General features: G+C 42.2%; 1 protein-coding gene across 1 annotated transcript in view; it reads right to left on the bottom strand.

Moving 5' to 3' along the window:
* Positions 1-27,073, bottom strand: part of LOC137636965 (transcriptional regulator ATRX homolog) — a 37,310-nt gene that overhangs the window by 8,423 nt on the left and 1,814 nt on the right. The window contains exons 2-7 of the mRNA XM_068369289.1: positions 23,121-23,187; positions 18,140-18,337; positions 17,231-17,338; positions 7,528-7,644; positions 4,670-4,891; positions 1,083-1,184 (exon numbers count right to left, since the gene is read on the bottom strand). Of these exons, the coding sequence (XP_068225390.1) occupies positions 1,083-1,184; positions 4,670-4,891; positions 7,528-7,644; positions 17,231-17,338; positions 18,140-18,337; positions 23,121-23,187 (814 nt within the window). The remainder of the gene's footprint in view (positions 1-1,082; positions 1,185-4,669; positions 4,892-7,527; positions 7,645-17,230; positions 17,339-18,139; positions 18,338-23,120; positions 23,188-27,073) is intronic.

Here is a 27,073-nt window from a genome sequence, read left to right as displayed (position 1 = left end):
TTTTGTGAAACGTACCAGTACGTCCTTTGGGGGTAAAAGGGTTAATAGCTTGTAAAAGTCTTAATTTGCAACAGCAGACAAACTGGAAGCAAGGTTTAACATTTAAAGATTTAAAGGCCAGTCATAAATGGCAGAGGCAGGGGACAATGACAGTGCCTTAGAGACTGACCATATATTATTATTATTAAATGCTAAGCTACAACCCTAGTTGGAAAAGCAGCAAGCTATAAGCCCAGGGGCCCCAACAGGGAAAATAGCCCAGTGAGGAAAGGAAATAAAGAAAAGTAAAATATTTTAAGTATAGTAACATTAAAAAAAAAATATTTCCTATCAAAAAAAAAAAAAAAAAAAAACTTTAACAAAACAAGAGGAAGGGAAACTAGATAGAAGTGTGCCCGAGTGTACCCTCAAGCACGAGAACTCTAACCCAAGACAGTGGAAGACCATGGTACAGAGGTTATGGCACTGCCCAAGACTAGAGAACAATGGTTTGATTTTGGAGTGTCCTTCTCCTAGAAGAGCTGCTTACCATAGCTGAAGAGTCTCTTCTACCCTTACCAAGAGGAAAGTAGCCACTGAACAATTACAGTACAGTAGTTAACCCCTTGGGTGAAGACGAATATACGTATGATCAATGCCCAAGCGCCCTCTCCATCCAAGCTAGGACCAGGGAGGGCCAGGTAATGGGTACTGATGACTCAGCAGATAGACCTAAAGGCTCCCCCAAAACACCCATCCTTAGCTCACAAGGATGGTACGGTTGTAGCCAATAAAGGGACTAACGAGTTTAAAAAGGACTCGAACCGCAGTCTGGGGATCACCGGTCAGAAACGTTACCAAAGTTAAAAATTGTTTAATTGTTTGTTAATTTCTTCACTCACCACAGTGGCACTGTGAACTTGTGCTACTTAAAACAAAAAATCTGGTTAATACAAAACCATTAAAATTAATTTATCAACCCATGGTCTCTTATGTTACAAATTCATATAGACAAATAGTTATTTTTTCATACCTAATCAAAATCTATCAACATAATCTAAACTCACAAATTCTTAATAAAAATAAATACTGAAAATGCCTACCTTCATCACTGCCGCATTGTCCTTCATCAACTGACGCGTCCTCCTTCTTAATTTTTCGTTTCTTTTTTCCTTTGATGCTAGTTACTTTCCCAGAGTCAGATTCTGTTGAAGATAGTATATATATAAGTAAGATGATCTATATCAATTATGATATAAAATAATTAACCATAAATGGTCTTGCAGTACTTAACCCTTTTACCCCCAGGCTCTTTGGAAATTTCCAACCCTTAACCCCCAAGGGGTTATTTTTTCCCCAGCACATTATGTAGTATATTTTTTTTAAATTGCTCTAACAGCCTTAATTTCTGTCATAGAGAGGTCAGGTTGGTCTCATTCTCTTGGAAAATCCCTGGAGTTTCTCAAAAAATTATCAAAAATATGAAAAAAAAATTTTATAGCATTTTTTTGCAAGGACGTACCGGTACATCCATGGGGGTAAAGGGATGAGTTTTGTGAAACGTACCAGTTCGTCCTTTGCGGGTAAAAGGGTTAATAGTATAATTTCCATTGTCTTCCAAAAACCATTGAACTAAAATACATCATAAACTTCCTTAATATTGTTCATGCTACTGTTGCCATATTTGAAAGCGAAGAAAAAAAAAAACTCATTAAATCCAAATAACTAATAATGGCCAAGAAAACTACACCAGAGGCTGCTTTCTTGTATGTGCACTCGCTCGAAAAACTATATCTGCATACATACATACACAAAGGGCACTTCCCCCAATTTTGGGGGGTAGCCGACATCAACAAATGAAACAAAAACAAAAAGGGGACCTCTACTCTCTACGTTCCTCCCAGCCTGACAAGGGACTCAAGGGGCATATAAAAATTAGAATAGCGCCAACGTTATCCCTGCGTGTCGTAAGAGGTGACTAAAAGGGGCGGGACGAGGGGGCTGGGAACCCCCTCTCCTGTATCTACATCCTGTGAGACATCGACATATCTGCATACTTTCGATAAAACATATCTGACCAGAGACCAAATATTGAGAAAGGAGATTTGTTCCTGCCATACATTGACAGGCCTGTAATCCTACTGTGATGCCAGCACTTATATAAAAGATACACAGTATATTTTCACAGTCTTTCCAAACATTTTGAATGACTACAGAACGTCCTTAACTTACAAAAATCCGAATTACAAATATTCGGAGATACAAAAACAAACCTAACTGAAAATAACAAAGATACACGACGAACACAGAGGAGAAGGGTAGGAAAGGGTACAGAATGAACACAAGGGGTCCATGTGGAGACCGCGTAAGACACAAAAGGGGGGTCGGGGACACAAAGGGCCGCACTGGGTAAGGAGAGAGCGTCGAGATGTTATCGCGACGCGACCAGAGAACTTACTGGAGAACGAGACCTGATCAAGCATGCTCTCTGACCTGGGGTTAGCCTCAGGGCGTGTATCACTCTACTTGAGGTTACCCCTCATAGAAAACGGGACTAGGGTAAACTACACAAAACTCTGGTCGGTTGGGAGGAGATCCCAGACACTCCTAAGAAAGTAGTTCGAGGTAAGTACTCATTGTTGGAACAAACTATAATAAAACATTATTATATCATTTAATACAGTAAATGACATTTGTAATAACTTGATATCTATTTCATATGAAACCCGACTATTTGTTGACGTTTGTAGCTGGAAATCTTAGGCATGGGATTCAGGTTAGGTCTACCCTAGGCCAAAATGTAACAAAATTTGACTTACGAACATCATCTTGGAACCAATTAAGTTAGTAAGTTGAGGATCTTTTGTGTATAAAAATGGCAATACAATGATCCTTTTCCTTATATCTGCATAATCTAATCATAATAAAGTTTAACTTACAAACATTCCTGAAAAATCATTGCTCAGAAATTTATTCAAAATTGTTGATCATAAAGTGTACAGACAATTTCTCATCTGTGGTGGATAATGTGGGAGGGTGGGCTGTGGCACCCCTAGCAGTACCAGCTGAACTCGGTTGAGTCCCCTGTCAGGCTGGGAGGAACGTAGAGAGTAGAGGTCCCCTTTTTGTTTTGTTTCATTTGTTGATGTTGGCTACCCCCCAAAATTGGGGGAAGTGCCTTGGTATATGTATGTATGTACAAGCAGCAGTATGGGATTCAGCATTATGAAGCTTCATCTGTGGTGGATAACGGGGGAGGGTGGGCTGTGGCACCCTAGCAGTACCAGCTGAACTCGGTTGAGTCCCTTGTCAGGCTGGGAGGAACGTAGAGAGTAGAGGTCCCCTTTTTGTTTTGTTTCATTTGTTGATGTTGGCTACTCGCCAAAATTGGGGGAAGTACCTTGGTATATGATGATGTATTACTAGCTAAGCTACAACCCTAGTTGGAAAAGCAAGATGCTACAAGATCAAGGGCTCCAACAGGGAAAAATAGCCCAGTGAGGAAAGGAAATAAGGAAATAAATAAACGATATAAGAAGTAATGAAAAATTGAATAAAGTATTTTAAAAACATTAACATTAAAACAGATATTTCATATATGAACTATAAAAGGATTAAGTCAGCATGTTTAACATAAAAATCACTTGCTGTAAATTTGAACTTTTGAAGTTCTACTGATTCAACTACCCAATTAGGAAGATCATTCCAAACCAATGGTATGGATACCGAAGTAGAATGTGCCAGCTATCTGAACCACCATCAACCACCTTTTATGATACTGAGGATTTTAGTGATGTCCGTGACTAGTTCACCTTCAACAACTTTCAACTTTGCTATACAATTTGGTTTCTAATTCAATAGACATGTAATTCAGAAAGGGCTTTACATCCAAAATCTACAAATTTAGGAAATTTCTACGACTGAATATAATAGTTATCCCTACATAGCAAGACAAGAAGGCAATAAAACTGAAGTACAGTATTACAATAAAGGTTTTAAAGGTTTAAAGGCCACTCATGAATGGCAAAGACAAGGGACAGCAACAAGTACAGTATTACAATAAAGGTTTTAAAGGTTTAAAGCCCACTCATGAATGGCAAAGACAAGGGACAGCAACAAGTACAGTATTACAATAAAGGTTTTAAAGGTTTAAAGGCCACTCATGAATGGCAAAGACAAGGGACAGCAACAAGTACAGTATTACAATAAAGGTTTTAAAGGTTTAAAGGCCACTCATGAATGGCAAAGACAAGGGACAGCAACAAGTACAGTATTACAATAAAGGTTTTAAAGGTTTAAAGGCCACTCATGAATGGCAAAGACAAGGGACAGCAACAAGTACAGTACTACAATAAAGGTTTAAAGCCCACTCATGAATGGCAAAGACAAGGGACAGCAACACTTCCCTATCAAGCCGAACAATGCCATAGAGACTGACCATATGCTCCCTATCCACCCAAGCTAGGACCAAGGAGGGCCAGGCAATGGCTGCTGATGACTCAGCAGATATGACCTATTGGCTCGCACAAACCCCGCCCATCCTTAGCTTACAAGGATGGTGAGGTTGCAGCGACCAAATGAACTAACGAGTCTTTGCAAGACTCGAACCCCAGTCAGGGACGTTACCAATTAGGCCACTGCAACCTTAAAGATAGAATGTAATGAATTAGAAATGAATACTAAAACATACCTGCAACCTGGAGGTCATTCACATCAACCGTAGCATCACTTTCTAATTTCATTTTCTTCTTTTTTAATTTGCCATTTGTCTCAGATTTATTATTATTTTTCTTCTTTTTCAAACCAGCATCTGGCGATGATAATTCAGGTACGGAATCGTCATTGGTCTGTGAGGGTGACACTTTCTTTGTTTTCTTCTTCTTTGTCTTTTGAGATATTTTAGAAGATTCTTCTGAAAATTATAATTAAAATATTACTTTCTATATCATTAAGAGTAAAGAACATAAAATAATTCCCACACACAGATGAGCAATGATTAATATGAATGAACTATTCTTTTTACATAAGGTACATAAGAAATTTAAAAGATGATTCACAGTTCCAAAATCATTATAATTGGCAACATTGATTTTCCAGCAACTCTGAATCCAAAGCTTAATTTGTGATTCTGCCAGAATATGAGGCGAAGGATAACCTAGTTATAATGAGCACCTCATAGAACGGAACACATGCGATAGCCGAGGGATTACTGTAGCGAACTTCTTAAGCTTTCGGCTGATTTTGTCGATTGTACAATTAAATGAACCAAAAAAACCTTTAGGATAGGCAGTGATCCTAGCCTAACCTAGCCTCTTCCAAACCCTAGGCTAACTCTTAGGATGTGCCGAGCAGTACCCTAACTCCTTGGGATGCGTCAAGTGGTACCCTAGCTACCTTCTTAGGATGTGCCAAGCACTACCCTAGCCAACTCCTTAGGATGTGCCAAGCGGTATCCTAGCTATCTCCTTAAGATGTGTCAAGCAGTACCCTAGCTAACTCCTTAAGATGTGCCAAGCAGCACTCTAGCTAACTCTTTAAGAAATGCCAAGCATTACCCTAACTCCTTGGGATGTGCCAAGCGGTACACTAGCCAATTATTATTATTATTATTATTATTATTAGCTAAGCTACAACCCTAGTTGGAAAAGCAGGATGCTATAAGCCCAGGGGCTCCAACAGGGAAAAATAGCCCAGTGAGGAAAGGACACAAGGAAAAATATAATATTTTAAGAAGAGCAACAATATCAAAATAAATATCACTTTATAAACTATAAAAACTTTAACAAAACAAGTGGAAGAGAAATAAGATATAAGATAGAACAGTGTGCCCGAGTGTACCCTCAAGCAAGAGAACTCTAACCCAAGACAGTGGAAGACCATGGTACAGAGGCTAAGGCACTACCCAAGATTGGAGAACAATGGTTTAATTTTGGAGTGTCCTTCTCCTAGAAGAGCTGCTTACCACAGCTAAAGAGTCTCTTCTACCCTTACAAATAGGAAAGTGGCCACTGAACAATTACAGTGCAGTAAGAAGAATTGTTTGGTAATCTCAGTGTTGTCAGGTGTATGAGAACAGAGGAGAATATGTAACGAATAGGCCAGACTATTCGGTGTGTGAATATGTAGGCAAAGGGAAAATGAACCGTAACCAGAGAGAGGGATCCAATATAGTACTGACTAGCCAGTCAAAAGACCCCATAACTCTCAAGTAGTAGTATCTCAACGGATTCACGGAGATGTGCCAAGCAGTTCTTATTTACCAATCAATAAGGGTTCTGTTGATACACAGCACATTTTAAGAGTCGATAGCCTCTACTTGAGCCTTCCTATCTCAAATGACTTTAGATCCTTCTATTACTAAACCTTCGCATTTCCGTGGTCCAGTCAGCTCTATACGACCACCGGATTCTGAGAAAGAGGACTGAGATGCAAGTCGTCATACCAAAAACCCTTTCCCAAGGAGGGTCATGTTTTGGTACAAACTGCTCTTCTCACAAAACCATGCAAAAGATTCGGTTGAGGCCTTGTGAGACTCGGCTCAATCGGTTATCCCGTTGAGATACTACCGGTAGAGTTATTGGGTCTTTTGACTGGCCAGACAGTACTACATTGGATCCCTCTCTTTGGTTACAGCCCATTTTGTCTTTGTCTACACGCACACCGAATAGTCTGGCCAATTCTTTCCACATTCTCCTCTGTCTTCATAAACATGACACCACTGATAATACCAATTCTTCTTTGCTTGAGGAGTTAACTACTGCAATGTAATTATTCAGTGGCTACTTTCCTCTTGGTAAGCAGCTCTTTTAGGAGTAGGACATTCTTCGGGGTTGGCGGCATCACATCCGAAGGCTTAACAACAGGCGAAGAAGAACATACAGTAACAGGTAAGGTAATAGGGGAAGGCAAACACAAACGCTTTGGTACCTTCGGCCAATTGTCCAGGATAGGGGAAAGGGACAGCGACATTCACCACCGCTGCCTTTAGGTCCCAACACATTATGAGGTGCTTAAAAGTTTGTCACTAAAATGCCTCTCCAGAAGAAATGTCTACCAAGAGATACAAAATAATTTGCAAGGCATTTCACACATAACCTAATACTAATTACTTTTATTCATCATCATCTCCTCCTACGCCTATTGACGCAAAGGGCCTCGGTTAGATTTCACCAGTCGTCTCTATCTTGAGCCACTAAATCATTACTTCTCCATTCATCACAACCTACATAACGTTTCATAGTCCTCAGCCATGTAGGCCTGGGTCTTCCAACTCTTCTAGTGCCTTGTGGAGCACAGTTAAAAGTTTGGTACTTATATTCAAGCCAACATTAATATAGCTCTAGTCCTAACTAACCAATAGTAAGCAAATTATCAACAACCAGAATTTACATCAAAATAATTAACAAATTAATTATCAACTGCAATTCTAACAGCAATAAGACATTTTTTTTTTTTTTACGAAAGATCTCGTTCACTAATTTTCTAGTTGAACAAAGAGTAAAGTGAAAAATCAATGTATGGCACTATCACAAAATACAAGAAACATACCTGTGTCTTGACTGGGATTGTCCCCTTCCTCGCTGAAATAGGTGTGTGTGGGCTGATCATGAGAGGCTTCCTTCTTTTTTGTACTTTTATGGAAAGCCACAGGTTGAGGTTCTTCATCTGTCGATAGATTTTATAATTAGCATACTAAAAGAAGTCAATAAAAATTGTGTAATGAATAAAACGAATAAACATTTTACTGTAATGCATTTGTATGTTATGACCGAAGATGAACTTAAAAAAAAAAAAAGCTATCGATTGTTAACCCTTTTACCCCCAGGTTATGTGGAACTTTCCAACCCTTAACCCCCAGGCATTTTTTTTTAAGCACATTTTGCAGTATATTTTGTTTAAATTGCTCTAACAGCCTTAATTTTCGTCATAGAGAGGTCAGGTTGGTCTCATTCTCTTGGAAAATGCCTGAAGTTTCTCAAATAACTATAAAAAATATGCAAATAATGTAAATAGCAGTTTTTTGCAAGGACGTACCGGTACGTCCATGGGGGTAAAGGGATGAGTTTTGTGAAACGTACCAGTACGTCCTTTGGGGGTAAAAGGGTTAATAAATTAATAAAATGCACCACCAAAATATTCATTTACATATTTATTACATATTTAATAATTCTTCTTCACTCTACTGCATTTTCATTTTGATAAATTGTACTGTATGTTATTACGGGGTCGCGGAACACTCGACTAACCCCCTTTACCATTGTATCCTATGCAAATAACAAGTATAAATTAGTCGTTATAATTCACACTCCACTATTCTGTTCAGAATCAAGAAGTTACAGTAAAACGGGAGCGAGATTCAAACATTAATGTGAAAGGCTTCAAGATAATACAATAACAATGTTGATGAGCCACTATCCTCTATACGATAAAATCACCTCCCATTTTTATCAATAACTTTCAATAATGGAAAAATTAGTAATCTCCCAAATATATTAAAGAGCAAATGTCTAGTTACGTACATACATACATACATACACACACACACACACACACACATATATATATATATATATATATATATATATATATATATATATATATATATATATATATATATATATTATGTATATATATATATATATATATATATATATATATATATATATATATATATATATATATATATATATATATATATATATATATATATATATATATATATATATATATATAATATATATGAAAAATTTTAAGTAATTTTTATTTTTCCTAACATACTTACCGAGAATTACCTCTTCGGAGGGTCCTTGACCCTCTCTCAAACTCGACCAAGATTTCCCGCGCTACCCCCCCCTATCTCGCTCCCGATAGTTCCTACCCCCGCCGCCAGGATAATTCCTGCGGCCCGGATTAGGGCAGGTCACTGCTTTTCCCGGGTCAGGATCTCATTAAGTCCTCCGTTTAGCCCGACTCGGCAATGGAAGAATGGCACTCGGGGACGGAAGGGAGGGCCATTACTCAGAGGTAATTCTCGGTAAGTATGTTAGGAAAAATAAAAATTACTTAAAATTTTTCATTTGTTCCGACACGAATACTTTACCTCGAATTACCTCTTCGGAGACTTACACTTTAGGAGGCGGGAGAGCCATTCTGCCACTTGGTTAGGCACATGGTGCCTTGAGGGCTACGTAATGCGGGGGTACAGAGAGCGGATAGGGGGTAGCAGTGGAAAACTTACGCTTATAATTTAAGGCTTACCTCTTGACATTTTCTCTACTGAATCTTCTCCTGGAGAAGTAGGGATGAGTCTATTCACTTGTTGGGGACGTCTTCCAGCCTGCCACTACACAGCTTGGAGGGCGGCGATGACTGTCCCAATGGAGAATCCATCCAAAGACTTTCTTGAGTAGTCTTTGAGGTAGTGGGCCGTGAAGGTCGACTGGTGTGACCAAGTGCCGGCCTGCAGGATCTGGCCCACTGCCATATTTCTCTCAAAGGCCAAGGAAGTGCTCAGGCCTCTGATGTCATGGGGACGGGGAGTGCCTGGTACCGCCACCTTGTCTTCTTCATAAGCCCTAGTGATGACTTGTCTCAGCCAGAAGGAAATAGTGTTCTTGGACACTTGCTTCTTATTAACGCCTGAAGAGACGAAGAGGTTCTTGGCACCCGGACGGAGATGGGCCGTCCTTTCCAGGTATTTCCTGATCGTCCTGACCGGGCATAACTTCAGGTCGTCCGTATTACCTGTCTTGGGGATGGCCGGAACAGAGAAACCTTCGAACCTCGGGTCCCAGACTGCTGGGTTCTGAGTCTTTGCTACAAAGGAGGGTACGAACTTGAAAGATACCTCCTTCCACCCTTTGGAGTGTGCCACGTCGTAGGAGAGACCGTGGATCTCACCTACCCTCTTAGCCGAAGCTAAGGCTAGCAAGAAGACTGTCTTGAGGGTGAGATCTTTGTCCCCGATATCTCTGAGTGGTTCAAAGGGCGGACGACACAACATTTTCAGGACCTTGGCCAGGTCCCATCTAGGCACTCTCCTGGCTTGGGGAGGGCAGGATTGTTCAAAACTTCTAATCAGCATCCCTATGTGTCTTGAGGTCCCTAGGTCGATGCCTTTCAGGAGAAAGACTTGGCCTAAGGCTGCTCGCACTCCTTTAATAGCTGGGATTGACATTCCTATTTTATCCCTAAGGTACACTAGAAAATCAGCTATGTCAGGGACCGAGGCTTTGAGAGGTCTTATTTGTTTTGTCGCGCACCATTTCGTAAAGGCAGCCCACTTCGCCTGGTAGACTACGGTAGAGGATTTTCTTAGATATAGGGACATCCTCTTGGCTGTGGAGGAGGAGAACCCCTCCTTCCTCAGGAGTCGCTCGATAGTCTCCAGGCGTGAAGGCGAAGAGAGAGAGGGTTGTCGTGGAACCTGAGGAAGTGCGGTTGACTCAGTAGATCTGACCTGGGGGGCAGAGGCCATGGCGGATGGATTGCCAGGTCTTTCAGATCCGCGAACCACTCTCTCTCCGGCCACCAGGGCGCTACCAAAGTCATCTTTAGGTTTTGGGAGGTTCTTACTCTGTTGAGCACTTGTCTTAGCAGCGTGAAGGGGGGAAAGGCATAAACGTCCAGGTTGTCCCACCTGTGCGGGAAGGCGTCTTCTAGGGCTGCTCCTTCGTCTGGTACCGGGGAGCAATAAACCGGTAACTTGGCGTTGAGCTTTGTTGCGAATAGGTCTATCACCGGGGAGCCCCAGCGTTGAAGGATGAGTCTGGCCACCGCTGGTTGTAGGGACCATTCTGTCCCTACTATCTGACCTATCCTGCTGAGGCCGTCGGCTAGCACGTTCTTTTTCCCGGGGATGAACCTTGCTAGCAGTGTTACCTGGTGTTCGTCCGCCCAGTGCAAGATGTTTACGGTGAGGTCGCACAGTTCCTTCGACTTCATGCCCCTTGTTTCTTGATGTAGGCTACCACCGTGGCGTTGTCGCACATTAGGGCCACGGTGTTTCCCTTCAACTGACTTGCAAAGTGCAGACATGCCTTTTGTACTGCTTTTAGCTCTAGGACGTTGATGTGGCGATGCTTTTCGGTCTCTGACCAGGTCCCGCTTGCTGTTTCCTCCCGCAGGTGGGCTCCCCACCCTAGGCTGGAGGCGTCCGTGAACAGGAGAAACTCGGGGGGACAGGACCCGAGGGGCATCCCCTTGAGGGAGTTCGACCGGCATCTCCACCACTTCAAGGCTGCTTTCGTGTCCGGGAGGACTGGGATCGATGTTTTCTGAGAGCCTGTCTGGGACCATAGAGCCTTGAGGTTCCATTGTACGGGTCTGAGCCGTAACTTCCCTTGGGGGACTAGCTTCTCTAATGAGACCAGATGGCCTATCAGCCTCTGCCAGTCTTTCGCTTTCCTGGGAAGCCCCGACAGGAACGGCTGAATGATCTTGACGAGGTTCTGTATCCTGTCTTCCGAGGGGAAGGCCTTCCCCTGCACGGTGTCCAACGTCATCCCCAAGTACCCCATTTTGTTGGATGGTGTTAGGTTCGATTTTTCCCGGTTGATAATGATTCCCAGACTCCTGCAGAAACGGAGGTCCTTTCCTTGCTCTTCCAAGAGGGCCTTTGAACTGGAAAGGAGTAACCAGTCGTCCAGGTACCTGATGAGGCGGATACCTCGTTCGTGAGCCCATACTGAGACTGTCGCGAAGACCCTCGTGAACACCTGAGGGGCCGTCGACAGTCCGAAGCAGAGGGTCCGGAACTGCAGGATCTGGGAGCCCCATTTTACCCGGAGGAACTTCCGACTCGACGGTTGGACCGGAATTTGGAAGTACGCGTCCTTGAGGTCGATCGTCATCATAAAATCTTTCTCCCTCAAGGACATCAGGACGGATTTTGGGGTGTCCATCTTGAAGTCCGTCTTCTTGACGAACCTGTTGAGGGCCGACAGGTCTATCACCGGTCTCCACCCCCCCGTTGCTTTCTCCACCAGGAACAGGCGGCTGTAGAAGCCTGGCCCTGGGAGAAGGAATTCTTCCATGGCTCCCTTTTCCAACATGGAGGAAACTTCTTTTTGCAGGGTAGCCCTTTTCAACGGGTCCCTGGGAGCTAACCATTCTGTTTGGGTGGCTGGAATAAGAGGGGGTGAGTCCGCTATGAAGGGGATCCTGTAGCCTTCTTTCAGGACGGACACCGTCCAAGCATACGCCCCATACGTTTTCCATGCTTGCCAATAGGGTCTGAGGCATCCCCCAACCCGAGGCTTGGGCGGGTGTAGGGGGCTTCTCCCTCTACCTTCTCCTAGAGGGGCGGCCTGATCTGCCCCTCTTCGAGGCGGAGTAACCCGACCTGAAGGAGCTGGCAGAAGCTGTAGCTCCCCTGCGGGAGGGCTGAGGAGTTGATGTCCAGGAAGAGGCGGGGGCGTCCCTCCTCGAAGAGCTGGGGACAGCCTGAGGGGTCACGGCACTATCCGAGACTGACCTCCTATAAGGAGGCCTCCTGGAGGATGTTTGCTTAGGGACGTTGGTTTCTCTCCTCTTGGACACCTTCTCCATCAGCACTTCTAATTCCTTCAACGGAAACAGGGACTCTCCTCCTAGGGGTAGGGTGCGAATCACTTGCGCCTGTCTGTCTGGGATTTTCCTTGACACTTTGGAAAGCACTGTGTCCCTCTTCCGGAGGACCCAGTTGGCCGTCAAGGAGAGTGCCTGATACGCCATAAATTTGAGCGCTTTCCCCCCGGAGGTGATAAGGTCTGACAGGAGACCTTGTTGTTCCGGGTCGTCGGGGTCTGTGGAGGCCTGTACATTAACTAACGTGGAGGCCCACCAGTCCAGCCATGAAGAGACGTTAATCATGTCCCTCGACATCTCCTCCATCATGCCTGCTTCAGAGGCCGAGAAGGACACAGGGGCTGAGCTGGCTCTTTCGTCCGAGCCGCCTTGTCCTAGGATATCCACGGCTGAGTCCACTCTACAGGGGCCTGGGCGTCGCCCTTCCGGGGTATAAACTTTGGCCTGTAGTTTAAGACCCTGGAGGAGTTTGGAGGAACTCTGGGACCTGGGGGCCTCCGCAGTGCTGGCCACCAAGTCGTCGATGTACTCCTGGCCGAGTACTAGGTCTGGGGCGAGAGGCAGGGCCAGAGAGGACTTCGGAAGGACGTCCCGGTGTGTGTATCTCAAGAGGCTCGACCTCCAGGTATTCACCTTCGTCGCCTCGGGTTCCGGAATCCCATGGGTCCTTCTGACGAGGCCTACCACTCTTCTGTAGGCGGAGTCCTCCGACGGGGAAACCTCGCCTCCGTCGACCGAGGCATCGGCTTGGCTGAGGGGAGCCGTGCTTGGGTGGTAAACTGGCCGCTCCCTACTAGGTCCCAGGGAGGCCGTCCCGCAACCGTAGGGCGCACCGTACACGGTTGGGTCTCGCCGTGTGGCGGGTGCCACCGACCCCAGGAGGCCTTTCGACTGGCCCAAGGCTCTGGACGCGGAGGACACGGTCCCGGTGGGAAGACCCGACCCCGGCAACCGGTCCTTCCCGCTCGACGTCCGACCCAGCTGGGCTGGTTCGGTCGGGCCGTCTTCTCGGAAGCGCGCTTCCTCCCGCCGGGCGGGGTGAACCGAAGGGCTCGAGGACTTGTGCCTGAGAGTGAGGTCCTTCTTGCGTGGCCGGTCGAGCGGTTCCAAGTTGTATGTAGGCAGTGACAACTTGGAGGCTCGATCACTGGACCGAGAGTCTGGAGAGCGGTGCTTCCTGGACTCTCCTGGGGGCACGTAGAACCATTCGCCGCCGCCAGGAGAGACCTCCCTCTTGTACTTACGGGAGTGAGAGCGTGGGCGCCTCCTACTGTGCCGCGACCTCGACCTGGAGCGGGAACGATCACTATCGGTCCGCGCTCTCTTACGGTGCCGTTTCTCCCTGCGTTCTCCCCCGGAGGATGAGTCTGCTTCCGAAGAGTCCGAGGGTGCCACGTTCCTCACGTAACGACTGCTAGAGTGATGCGCAGGGGAGGCCCTTCGCCGTCGACCGTCCGAGACAGGGTGCTGGAGAAAGTCCTCGGGAACTGCTGTGGATACCGAGTCCACTCTGTCCCTGCTAGAAGGCCATGGACCCAGGGATACGTCCATCCTTAGCGGTGACCTCCCTGGAGTCTTCGGTAACTTCCACCCGAAGGCGTCGCTACTCGTGCGACGAATTCTCGAGTGGTTCTCTTCTGGCGGGGGGGAACCCGACGCACCGGCCCACGAGGGCGGGGGGGAGACTGAGATCGCCACACTGCCCCATACCGGGTCTTCTGAGGAAGCGTGATACCCTGCCACGTGGCCCGATTCGCCCGAAACACTCGCGGCCCTTCCGTTTACTCCCGAGGGGCCAGCCCTTGGTTCCTCCCTCACACTGGGTTCACTTGGGAGGACACTATGGCTAACAATCACACTGGGGGCTTGTTGGCCACTCCTCTGCGAAGGAGACGGAGAGGCCGAGGCTTCGTCGGACCGATCACTGACCGACTGTAAGGAGGACACGCCACTCACTTTCTTGGGGGAACGCTTAGACGACTTCTTTTTCTTTGTACCATACCGTACCCACTGAATGCCGTCCCAACTCACGCACTCGGAACATGTGTCCGAGGAGGAACAAACTTTACCCCTGCACGTGGAACAAAGGGAATGCGGGTCCACTTCTGGTTTAGAGAGGAAAGCCCCACACGACTTTCCTGCTCTAGGACCAGGACAACGACGCACGTTCTCCATCGTTCGCACACGAAGGTCAACACTAACGAGTTACAGAAAACCCTGGATAACACAAGGGGAACGGACTGAGGACACTTTGCGAAAACGCACTATCGCAGAAAAAACACAAGTCCGTACACTGGGAACACGTGGGATCACAACGCGCCAAAGGATCGAGAGTTTAAGCGAGAGAGTGAGATGCTTCGTATCTCACGACCAAGGACTTAATGAGATCCTGACCCGGGAAAAGCAGTGACCTGCCCTAATCCGGGCCGCAGGAATTATCCTGGCGGCGGGGGTAGGAACTATCGGGAGCGAGATAGGGGGGGTAGCGCGGGAAATCTTGGTCGAGTTTGAGAGAGGGTCAAGGACCCTCCGAAGAGGTAATTCGAGGTAAAGTATTCGTGTCGGAACAATATATATATATATATATATATATATATATATATATATATATATATATATATATATATATATATATATATATATATATATATATATATATATATATATATATATATATATATATATATATATATATATATATATATATATTATATATATATATATACATATATATATATATGTATATATATATATATATATATATATACATATATATATATGTATATATATATATATATATATATATATATATATATATATATATATATATATATATATATATATATATATATATATATATATATATATATATATATATATATATATATATTCATATATATCTTTCTCTCTCCCCCCCTTCCCTCGGGTGGGGAGAGAGGGAGCAGTCACACCCTCGTGAGAGTGGGATGCATAAGCGTATATCTATCTAAATATTTAGCAGTCATTTTTGACAGGCCGCATACACTATTTAGTCAATAAAATACATTTCATCACCAAAACCACCTCCTTTGCCTATTGACGCAAAGGGCCTCGGTTAGATTTCGCCAGTCGTCTTTATCTTGAGCTTTTAAATAAATACTTCTCCATTCATCATCTCCCACCTCACTCTTCATAGTCCTCAACCATGTAGGCCTGGGTCTTCCAACTATATATACATATGCAGAACATTATGTAGTTAACTCTCAAGATTTAAATCAACGAACATTATGTAGTTAACTCTCAAGCTTTAAATCAACGAACATTATGTAGTTAACTCTCAAGATTTATGTTAACGAACGAACATTATGTAGTTAACTCTCAAGATTTAAATCTACGAACATTATGTAGTTAACTCTCAAGATTTATGTCAACGAACATTATGTAGTTAACTCTCAAGATTTATGTCAACGAACATTATGTAGTTAACTCTCAAGATTTAAATCAACGAACATTATGTAGTTAACTCTCAAGATTTATGTCAACGAACATTATGTAGTTAACTCTCAAGATTTAAATCAACGAACATTATGTAGTTAACTCTCAAGCTTTAAATCAACGAACATTATGTAGTTAACTCTCAAGCTTTAAATCAACGAACATTATGTAGTTAACTCTCAAGATTTATATCAACGAACATTATGTAGTTAACTCTCAAGCTTTAAATCAACGAACATTATGTAGTTAACTCTCAAGATTTATATCAACGAACATTATGTAGTTAACTCTCAAGCTTTAAATCAACGAACATTATGTAGTTAACTCTCAAGATTTATATCAACGAACATTATGTAGTTAACTCTCAAGCTTTAAATCAACGAACATTATGTAGTTAACTCTCAAGATTTATATCAACGAACATTATGTAGTTAACTCTCAAGCTTTAAATCAACGAACATTATGTAGTTAACTCTCAAGATTTAAATCAACGAACATTATGTAGTTAACTCTCAAGATCTAAATCAACGAACATTATGTAGTTAACTCTCAAGATTTAAATCAACGAACATTATGTAGTTAACTCTCAAGATCTAAATCAACGAACATTATGTAGTTAACTCTCAAGATTTAAATCAACGAACATTATGTAGTTAACTCTCAAGATCTAAGTCAACGAACAGTATGTAGTTAACTCTCAAGATTTATGTCAACGAACATTATGTAGTTAACTCTCAAGATCTAAGTCAACGAACAGTATGTAGTTAACTCTCAAGATTTAAGTCAACGAACATTATGTAGTTAACTCTCAAGATTTAAGTCAACGAACAGTATGTAGTTAACTCTCAAGATTTAAGTCAACGAACATTATGTAGTTAACTCTCAAGATTTAAGTCAACGAACATTATGTAGTTAACTCTCAAGATTTAAGTCAACGAACATTATGTAGTTAACTCTCAAGATTTATGTCAACGAACATTATGTAGTTAACTCTCAAGATTTATGTCAACGAACATTATGTAGTTAACTCTCAAGATTTAAATCAACGAACATTATGTAGTTAACTCTCAAGATTTATGTCAACGAACATTATGTAGTTAACTCTCAAGATTTAAGTCAACGAACATTATGTAGTTAACTCTCAAGCTTTAAATCAACGAACATTATGTAGTTAACTCTCAAGATTTAAATTAGGAGTCTCTAAACTTACCCTGATTGTCATACTCCTCGTCACCACCTTCTTGATACTCGTTATGTGAATAGGAATTCCAGCTTTGTCCCCTTCCCGGTCTAACATAGTTTTGCTCCATTTCCACATCTGAAAAATTGTGAAAATCAAATTGTGAAACCAATATAGGAAATGGGTTTAACTCAAAAGCATTCATTTTTATTTATGGCAATTTCAATGCTCAGAACTTTGGTCAGCTCTCGAATTTAGTTGTTTTTAAAGGTATTAGCTCAGCTTTCTCCTGTGAATAATAATTAGAGGGGCACTCAATAGAGTGCAGACCTCCGCCGCGGCAATTTATTTCTAGACCTTGACCTTAACATGTAGCAATTAGTGTGGATTTTCATATACTCACATATAAGCCACTTTTGAAGTCTATATGATAACGATGCCCAAACTTATGGCTGATTACGTGAATTGGGCATTTTGCTTGACCGTGACCTTGACCTTCCAAAATTGAATAGTTTCCAGCTTTTTACATAACAGCTAATCCCTACAAGTTTCATTACTCTATGATTAAAATTGTGGCCAGGAAGCTGTTCACAAACATACACATACACACAAACAGGGGTGAAAACATAACCTCCTTCCAACTTCGTTGGTGGATGTAATAATTGCATGAATTAACCTTTATGTATTTGAGATAAATAATTTATATATTCAATGTTGCTAGTTATCACAAAAACACACACAAACAAACACAGAGGCGAAAACATAACCTCCTTTCCACTTCATTGGCAGATATAATAACAATATTGTCAGTAGATTTTCTCATTCAAGTTGAAACTCCACCATCCTTACTTTCCAAACATGACTGAAATAACATATCCAGTACAATTCTCATTTGTCTATTGATGCTCCATCTAGAAGTCCAAATGAAATGACTCTTACCTTCATTTCCTCTCCTCTGGTTGATCCCAAGACCACGATGTATGAACCTCGCGGCAGCTCTGACGTCTATGGGTGGTCTCTGGGCTCGAGCCTCGAGCTCTGCTAGTTTACCTTGCGTCTCCTTTAAACGTCCCATTTCTAGTTTGTAATCATCTCGCAATGTTGTATCGATGTTCTCCCCACTTGTTTTCATCAATACTGGTCAAATGAACAAAGCAGGTTTCAATAGTTATCTAGTATTAGAGTAGGTGGCAAAAATAAATAATCCTGTATACTACATAGATACATATGCCAAGGACCTTCCCCCAATTTTGGGGGGTAGCCGACATCAACAAAGAAACAAAAACAAAAAGGGGACCTCTACTCTCTACGTTCCTCCAGCCTAACAAGGGACTCAACCGAGTTCAGCTGGTACTGCTAGGGTGTCACAGCCCACCCTCCCACATTATCCACCACAGATGAAGCTTCATAATGCTGAATCCCCTACTGCTGCTACCTCCGCGGTCATCTAAGGCAACGGAGGAAGCAACAGTAGGTGGCAAAAATAATTCTTCCTGTATACTATATTAGTTGAATGTACTGTATAGGAATCAGGCACTCAGTTTTAAATATGAAAATGTTATACAGAAGTTCCTCAACTTACAAAACTAATGGTTTCCAAGAAGCTGTTTGTAATACAAATTGTTTGCAAGTAGAATTTTGGGTGCTGTTTTGGTATGCGATCTCAGAAATTATTCTTTTGCTTTGGTATGCAATCTCAATATTTTTAATAGGTAAAAAAAAGGAAGAATACAGTAATAGAAAATCTAATAGTTCTTACTTTGCCATGCGCTCACTTCGCTCGCGAGAAATAAAATCATAAAGCTCCATAGGTACTGGCAAGCGGTAATGTTGAGCTGCGCATTCTAACATCAATGATTGATTATTATTTCTTAGATAATTATTCCCAGCATATAATCTTTAGAAAATCTAATGGTCCTTGCTTCGCCGTGAAGTGAAGTGAGATCGCTACCATCAGGAGAGATCGCATAGCAAAGCAAAAGCACGAATTTGAGATTGCATACCAAAACAGCACTGAATTTTGTTAACCCTTTTACCCCCAGGCTATTTGGAAATTTCCAACCCTTTAACCCCCAGGGGATATTTTTTTTCAAGCACATTTTGCAGTATATATATTTTTTTAAATTGCTCTAACAGCCTTAGTTTTTGTTATACAGAGGTCAGGTTGGTCTCATTCTCTTGGAAAATGTCTGAAGTTTCTCAAAAAATCATATGCAAAAAAACATTTAAATAGCAGTTTTTTGCGAGGACGTACCGGTACGTCCATGGGGGTAAAGGGATGTTTTGTGAAACGTACCAGTACGTCCTTTGGGGGTAAAAGGGTTAAATCTTGGCCTAGGGTAGGGCTAACCTTAACCCCACTCCTATGATTTCCAGCAACAATAGACAACAAATAGTCAAGTTTCATATGATATAGATATCAGGTTATTACAAACGTTGTTTTGCTTACTGTATCAAATGATATAATATTGTTTTATTAGAGTTTTTCTTTATCTTTGTTTTTTTCAGTTGGAGTTGTGTTTGATCTCAAAATGTTTGATTATCAATAATCAAACTTACTTTTTCCGTCCAAACAATCTCAAGCACTTCAATCTCTATTCAAAAGGAAATAGTTTTCTAGACAGAGCAGGATTTATACACCTTGTACATCCTGTCTTCCTTTTGATAGGAGGATAGATGTGAGCGAGGCAAGAGAGCGTGCTAGAAATAGGAATGAATGGCGAGCGATTATGACGCAGTTCCAGTAGGCCCTGCTGCTGCCTCCGATGCCTTGGATGACCGCGGAGGTAGCAGCAGTAGGGGATTCAGCATTATGAAGCTTCATCTGTGGTGGATAATGTGGGAGGGTGGGCTGTGACACTCTAGCAATACCAGCTGAACTCGGTTGAGTCCCTTGTTAGGCTGGGAGGAACGTAGAGAGTAGAGGTCCCCTTTTTGTTTCTTTGTTGATGTCGGCCACCCCCCAAAATTGGGGGAAGTGCCTTGGTATATGTATGTATGTACATCCTGTCTTTAATCTCATTGAGTTTGCAAGGAAAAATAATTTATAAAACTAATTAGTAAATGATATTCCATAACAATACAAACACGAATACTTTAAAATTAATATGAAAATTTTCCTCGATTATAAAATCCAAGTCTTTTGAACAGGAGTACAGTCGGTGTTCAGTGCAAGTGAAATTAATATTAAATTTTCACCAAGGTAGGTGCTGTAGTTAGGAGGGGGGGGGAGCCTCCACCCCTTGTATCATAGCACTTTGGACCTTTCCCTTGACTAAGTGAGAAGTGTAACTTTTATTATTATTACTACTTGCTAAGCTACAACCCTAGTTCAAAACCAGGGGCCCCAACAGGGAAAATAGCCCAGTGAGTAGAGAAAAAAAAGGAAAACTAAAATATTTTAAGAAGTGACATTAAAAATATCTCCTATATAAACTATAAAAACTTTAACAAAACAAGGAGGAGGAGATATAAGTTAAGAGAAATATGATAAAATAGAGTGCCCGAGTGTACCCTCAAGCAAGAGAACTCCAAACCCAGACAATAGAAGACCATAGTACAGAGGCTATGGCACTAACCAAGACTTAGAGAACAATGGTCTCATTTTGGAGTGTCCTTCTCCTAAAAGAGCTGCCTACCATAGCTAAAGAGTCTCTTCTACCCTTACCAATAGGAATGTGGCCACTGAACAATTACAGTGCAGTAGTTAACCCCTTGGGTGATGAAATGTTTGGTAATCTCAGTGTTGCCGGGCGTATGAGAACAGAGGAGGATATGTAAAGAATAGGCCAGACTATTCAGTGTGTGTGTGTGTAGACAAAGGGAAAATGAACCGTAACCTGATAGAAGGATCCTATGTAGTACTGTCTGGCCAGTCAAAGGACCCTAATATCTCTCTAGCGGTAGTATCTCAACGGATGGCTGGTGCCCTGGCCAACCTACTACCTTTAAATTGTATTCCTTTTCTGTTGAAGTATAAACTGTCTGAGCAGCAGCTCTTATCTGAGTATAGTTATCCCAAGTCAAAAATCTGATCGGTTACCCTTCGAAAGATGAGAGATCTGCTTCTACAAATGAACACGTCTACAATCATCACTAGAGTGGATATGAATGTGTTGAGGTGGTTTGGTCATGTTGAGAGAATGGAAAATGACTTGTCTTCTAAAGAAGATGATGAATGCAAGAGTTGATGGGAGAAGTACAAGAGGAAGGCCAAGGTTTGGGTGGATGGATGGAGTGAAGGAAGCTCTGGGTGATAGGAGGATAGATGTGAGAGAGGCAAGAGAGCGTGCTAGAAATAGGAATGAATGGCGAGCGATTGTGACGCAGTTCCGGTAGGTCCTGCTGCTGCCTCCGGTGCCTTAGATGACCGCGGAGGTAGCAGCAGTAGGGGATTCAGCATTGAGGCTTCATCTGTGGTGGATAATGTGGGAGGGTGGGCTGTGGCACCCTAGCAGTACCAGCTGAACTCGGTTGAGTCCCTCGTCAGGCTGGGAGGAGCGTAGAGAGAAGTCCCCTTTTCTGTTTCATTGTTTGATGTCTGCTACTCCCCAAAATTGGGGGAAGTGCCTTGGTATATGTATGTATGTATAATCATCACTGAACCAGGGTTTGTCTTTCGCTTGTTATGATACACGAGAAGGGATATGCCTATCAGTTTTCTTGACCAGACTTTCAAGAGAACAACAGGCTCAACACCTTTATATAATTGTGACCAATTCAAATACAAAAGGTTTAAGGTTTAAAGGTCGCTCATGAATGGCAGAGGCAAGGGACAGTGACATTGCCTTAGCAATCAGGACAATGCCCTAGAGACTGACCATATATGATCAGCGCCTAAGTCTCCTCTCCACCCAAGCTAGGACCAGGGAGGGCCAGGCAGTGGCTGCTGATGACTCAGCAGATAGACCTGTAGGCTCCCCAAACCCCCCAACCTTAGCTCACAAGGATGGTAAGGTTGCAGCACTAATGGCACTAACGAGTCTGAGCGGGACTCGAACCCCCGACTGGCAAACACCAGGCAGAGACGTTACCAATCAGGCCACCGCAACCCCTTACAATTCAATTCCAGCCTGCTTGAGATTTTATATATAGTATAAAGTATCTTACACGAGTATGACGGGTGTGGAAAAGTTACAAAACTATCAGTCTCATTTTTAATACAAATATCAGCATTGGACCTTTAAATTCCAATAAATCCTCTTTTGACCCTTAGGAATCTATCAATTATGGGTTTCACCAAAAAATAAAGAGGTCAATATGAACCCATTCAAGGGACCCCTATTACAAAGCATCAGTTTTAAGTTTGCTCAAGCACGTAAATGTTAGGTAAATTAAGAAAAAAAAACTAATCTTTTCAATAGTCAGTTAATGTCTTCAATCACAAACTTCAACAACTGGACTATCGTTTCACTATCAGCAACGTTACTAGAAAAGAAATGAACTAATTTCTCAAATGGCAACAAACCACTTCAGAGTTAACTAATCAAATGACTTTTTATTTCTCATTAATTTCTTGAAAATTCAGTTTAAAGGTTTAAAGGCCACTCATGAATGGCAGAGTCAAGGGACGGTGATATTGCCCTATCAAGCAGGACAATAACCTATAGACTGATCATATATACATATGATCAGTGCCCCAGCCCCATCTCCACCCATGCTAGGACCAAGGAGGGTCAGACAATGGCTGCTGATGAATAACCCCCCCCCCTCCACATCCTTAGCACACAAGGATGATGAGATTGCAGCGACCAAAGAAACTAACGAGTCTGAGCAGGACTCGAATGCCGTTCTAGCGTTCACCAGTCACGGACGTTACAACTTCGGCCATCGCAACCCTAATATTCAATACAGAATGTATCATACAGTACTTAAATCTACATAATTATAATGATTAAAAAAAGCAATGATGTATACATACCCCAAAATAATGAATTGATTGTGTATACCTCCATGAGACCAACCTTCGCCCTCTCTGCTGGTGATAACTGAAATAAAAATGGGAATAGAATAATCCATATAAACATCAATATAACTCAAACAAAATATTCCAAATAATTTTATGGAAAACAATAGAATTCTCTCTTATCCAGAATTAATTTGGATAGCCCTTCACTGAAGTACTTAACCCTTTTACCCCCAGGCTATTTGGAAATTTCCAACCCTTAACCCCAAGGGGGTTATTTTTTTTTCAAGCACATTTTGCAGTATATTTTTTTAAAATTGCTCTAACAGCCTTAATTTTTGTAATAGAGAGGTCAGGTTGGTCTCATTCTCTTGGAAAATGCCTGAATTTTCTCAAAAAACTATCAAAAATATGAAGAAAAAAAAAATTTTATAGCATTTTTTTTGCAAGGTACGTTTCACAAAAGCCATCCCTTTACCCCCATGGACGTACCGGTATGTCCTTGCAAAAAAATGCTATAAAAAATTTTTTTTCCATATTTTTTATAATTTTTTGAGGAAATTCAGTTTTTTTTCCAAGAGAATGAGACCAACCTGACCTCTCTATGACAAAAATTAAGGCTGTTAGAGTAATTTAAAAAAAAATATACTGCAAAATGTGCTGGGAAAAAAATAACCCCCTAGGGGTTAAGAGTTGGAAACTTCCAAATAGCCTGGGGGTAAAAGGGTTAATAGCTGTTGGGTAAGTAAAGGCAGGGTTCGACCCACATGCCCAACTCTAGAATTCTGTCCACTGTCAGACGGTCGAGGAAGAACGTACCGTACATTCTCATAAGGATATGATGTCACTGTATGCCCAATTAAGAGTACTGTAATGTACCCTACATTCTATCCACCCTCCCCCTCATATGAAGGATGGGGACGATAGTGTACTTATATACCCGACTTGTATAGAACAGATGCTCGGTGTGGAAGCCAACCCAATCAATGTTCGACCAAGCAAACAACAGAATGACAGCTACACCCCCTTCACTAATTTCACAACTGTTATCGCACACGTGATGCTTCTTGTTCATGGTGAGCAGGTACCACAGACCACAATGAAAACGTATCTAAAAACATGTGGGCTGACTTTGCATGATTAGGTTTGAGGTGGTCCCATTGAGGGAGTGCATGTCCGATTGTTCACAAGAAGCAAGCACGAGACATCATTTCAGGATCTTTCATTCTTTCCATATTGGAGATCATCTGTCCTTTAGAAGGGCTACTGACAAAGAAAAATAAATGCCATTTTCCTAATCACTTCGCCAGGATTAACCTGAGTACGAGAGAGATCACTAAGAAACCTGAGGACTCGTTGAAATGATCCAAGCAGCTTTAGCTCTTAGGACACAGACTGACTACCGCAGCTCCTCAAGAGTCTAGTGTATTCTCTTGAGTCTAGGTCTGAATCCCATGTTCAACACTTGGGTCAGGGATTTAGTGGTATTCATACTGCGGAAATAAGGGAGCTTCTCTGATAAAGGAAGAGAGAGGCTGTAAACAGATATTTTAGGGACCATTCTATGTGTAGCTGCTAAGGCACAATCAGGGTCTTTCTGAATCTTGGTGTCTTCTACAGACTATTGAGTAACCGAAAAGACAGATAGGCATAAGCGTCTAGGATTCACTGAGACATTGGAAGGCATCATCGAACTTCACTGACAGTATGTGACAGGGAGAGTAAAAAGAGTAACGACTTTTGCGCCTCTCCAGGACCAAAGTACATTGGCAGTTTGGTTATGGGGACTTGCACAGCTCCTCACAATAAGTCTTCTATCAAAAGTCAGGGTTATATTACATAAAACAAACCACAAATTTCTTAATCAATTTGTATTTTTCCTAACCATAAAAACCCGAGACCTTTAAGTTGTATGACCCCGCCTCAACCATCCACCTAGTCCCAGACCAATGGTCAAAGTGAAGGTGAATGGTACCAGGTGGTTCCACCTTTGCTGCAGTCATGGAGCAACCTAGTTCCTCCTTTTCATAATTGACTAGTTTAGTTTGGTAACTTGAAAAACCCTACAATACGTGCAGTTTCTATTAGAAATCGCTGCTGGTAGACTTATCAGGCATTACATAAAGTGAATTATTGGTGACAAGCAGAATACTTTCGATGGGAAATAATCTCTTAATGTTACTCAGAAAGTTTTAGTGACAGCCACTTTTTGTTGTGCTGTCCTCGACGGAAATACAGTATGTAGAGTTCAGTGTAGATTTTAGGTACTCGTTTAATTAATCAATCGGATTTACCAGCACAAACATTTAACCCCCTCCAGCAGTAGTCCTTCTACCCCATGACACCGTATTATTATTACTATTATTACTTGCTAAGCTACAACCCTAGTTGGAAAAGCAGGATGCTATAAGCCCAAGTGCTCCAACAGGGAAATTAGCCCAGCGAGGAAAGGAAATAAGGAAAAACCACAAGAAGTTTAAGAACAATAACAACATTAAAATAAATCTTTCATATGTAAACTATAAAAACCTGAAAATAGCAAGAACTTCAAATAACAAAAGAAAAAAAAAACAAGATAGAATAGTGTGGCCGAGTGTACCCTCAAGCAAGAGATCTCTAACCCAAGACAGTGGAAGACCATGGTACAGAGGCTATGGCACTATCCTAGACCCGATAACAATGGTTTGATTTTGGAGTCCTTCTCCTAGAAGAGCTGCTTACTATAACTAGAGTCTCTTCTACCCTTACCAAGAGGAAAGTAGCCACTGAAAAATTACATTGTTGTAGTTAGCCTCCTGAGAGAAGAAGAATTATTTGGTAATTTCATTATTGTCTAGTGTATGAGGAAAGAGGAGAATGTGTAAAGAATAGGCCACACTATTCAGTGTATGTCAAGACAAAAATGAAATGAGCTGTAACCAGAGAGAGATCCAATGTAGTTTTGTCTGGCCAGTCAAAGGACCCAATAATTCTCTCGTGGTAGTATCTCAATGGGTGGCTGGTGCCTTGGCCAACCTACTATCTATTCAGCTAAGTGCTCCCAAAACAAAGTACCAGTCCATAACAAACCTCATTCATTCTTCTTAGCCACATCCAGTCTATCCCCTCCCCCTTGTAAGCTGTCCTTAGGAAAGAAGATGAAGTCACCAGAAGTTACACACAACTTCAATTACTTTACTACTTTGAATAATTCAAGTACAGTAGAGCAATCTATCTTTGTATACTAATTACAATGTTGAACCGTGTAATTAATTAGACCATTACAATAATACCAAAATAGTCTCCAACACAGCTAACATGAGTAGCGCAACATACACTGCTTACCAGAACAGAGAAGCAATGAGATACTTTAATGCGACCACTATACTAGGTTTAATGGGGAATTTAGGTTAGGTGGTATTCTTGTGTGGAGGTTTTGCAGTACGACAGACAGGGTTACAAAAGACTAGAAAACGGTAGTAGTACGTTTGCCTAGCATTCGCATAGCGGCAGATCAATCCCTGCGACCCCCTTTACACTGCTGTATTCTAAGTTGGCCATAATAATACATACAGGTGGCGGAGCCTCTGTAGTTTATGGGGACAGGCCTTGGACCGGCCGAAAATAGAGTAAAAAATGTCCGAAATCGGCTCTTTTTCAAGGGAATGATCACGGAATGAAATAATATTAAATTCACTAGTTTTGTAAATGCTAGTCCCAACAATCTACATACTAGGACCACTCTGCTCATGGATGCCGGAAATGTGCAAGAAAAATAAACAACTAACCCAAAATTACCCCCCTAACCTGGCCTACAAGCCATGTCCTTACCTTCCTCGTGACCTAACCGGGGGGGGGCTAACGACCCCACAACCACTATCACTAAAGTCTCTCTCCTACACAAAAGGTATGCGCAGCACTCAAAATTATTTTTTACCCACATTGTCATAATAAAAAAGTTACTCAGGCTTACCTTAATATTCGACGCA

Source organism: Palaemon carinicauda, unplaced genomic scaffold, assembly GCF_036898095.1.
Source record: "Palaemon carinicauda isolate YSFRI2023 unplaced genomic scaffold, ASM3689809v2 scaffold47, whole genome shotgun sequence".
Taxonomy (NCBI): domain Eukaryota; kingdom Metazoa; phylum Arthropoda; class Malacostraca; order Decapoda; family Palaemonidae; genus Palaemon; species Palaemon carinicauda.
The sequence above is the reverse complement of the archived record's forward strand: the minus strand, read 5'-3'. Positions and strand labels throughout refer to the sequence as shown.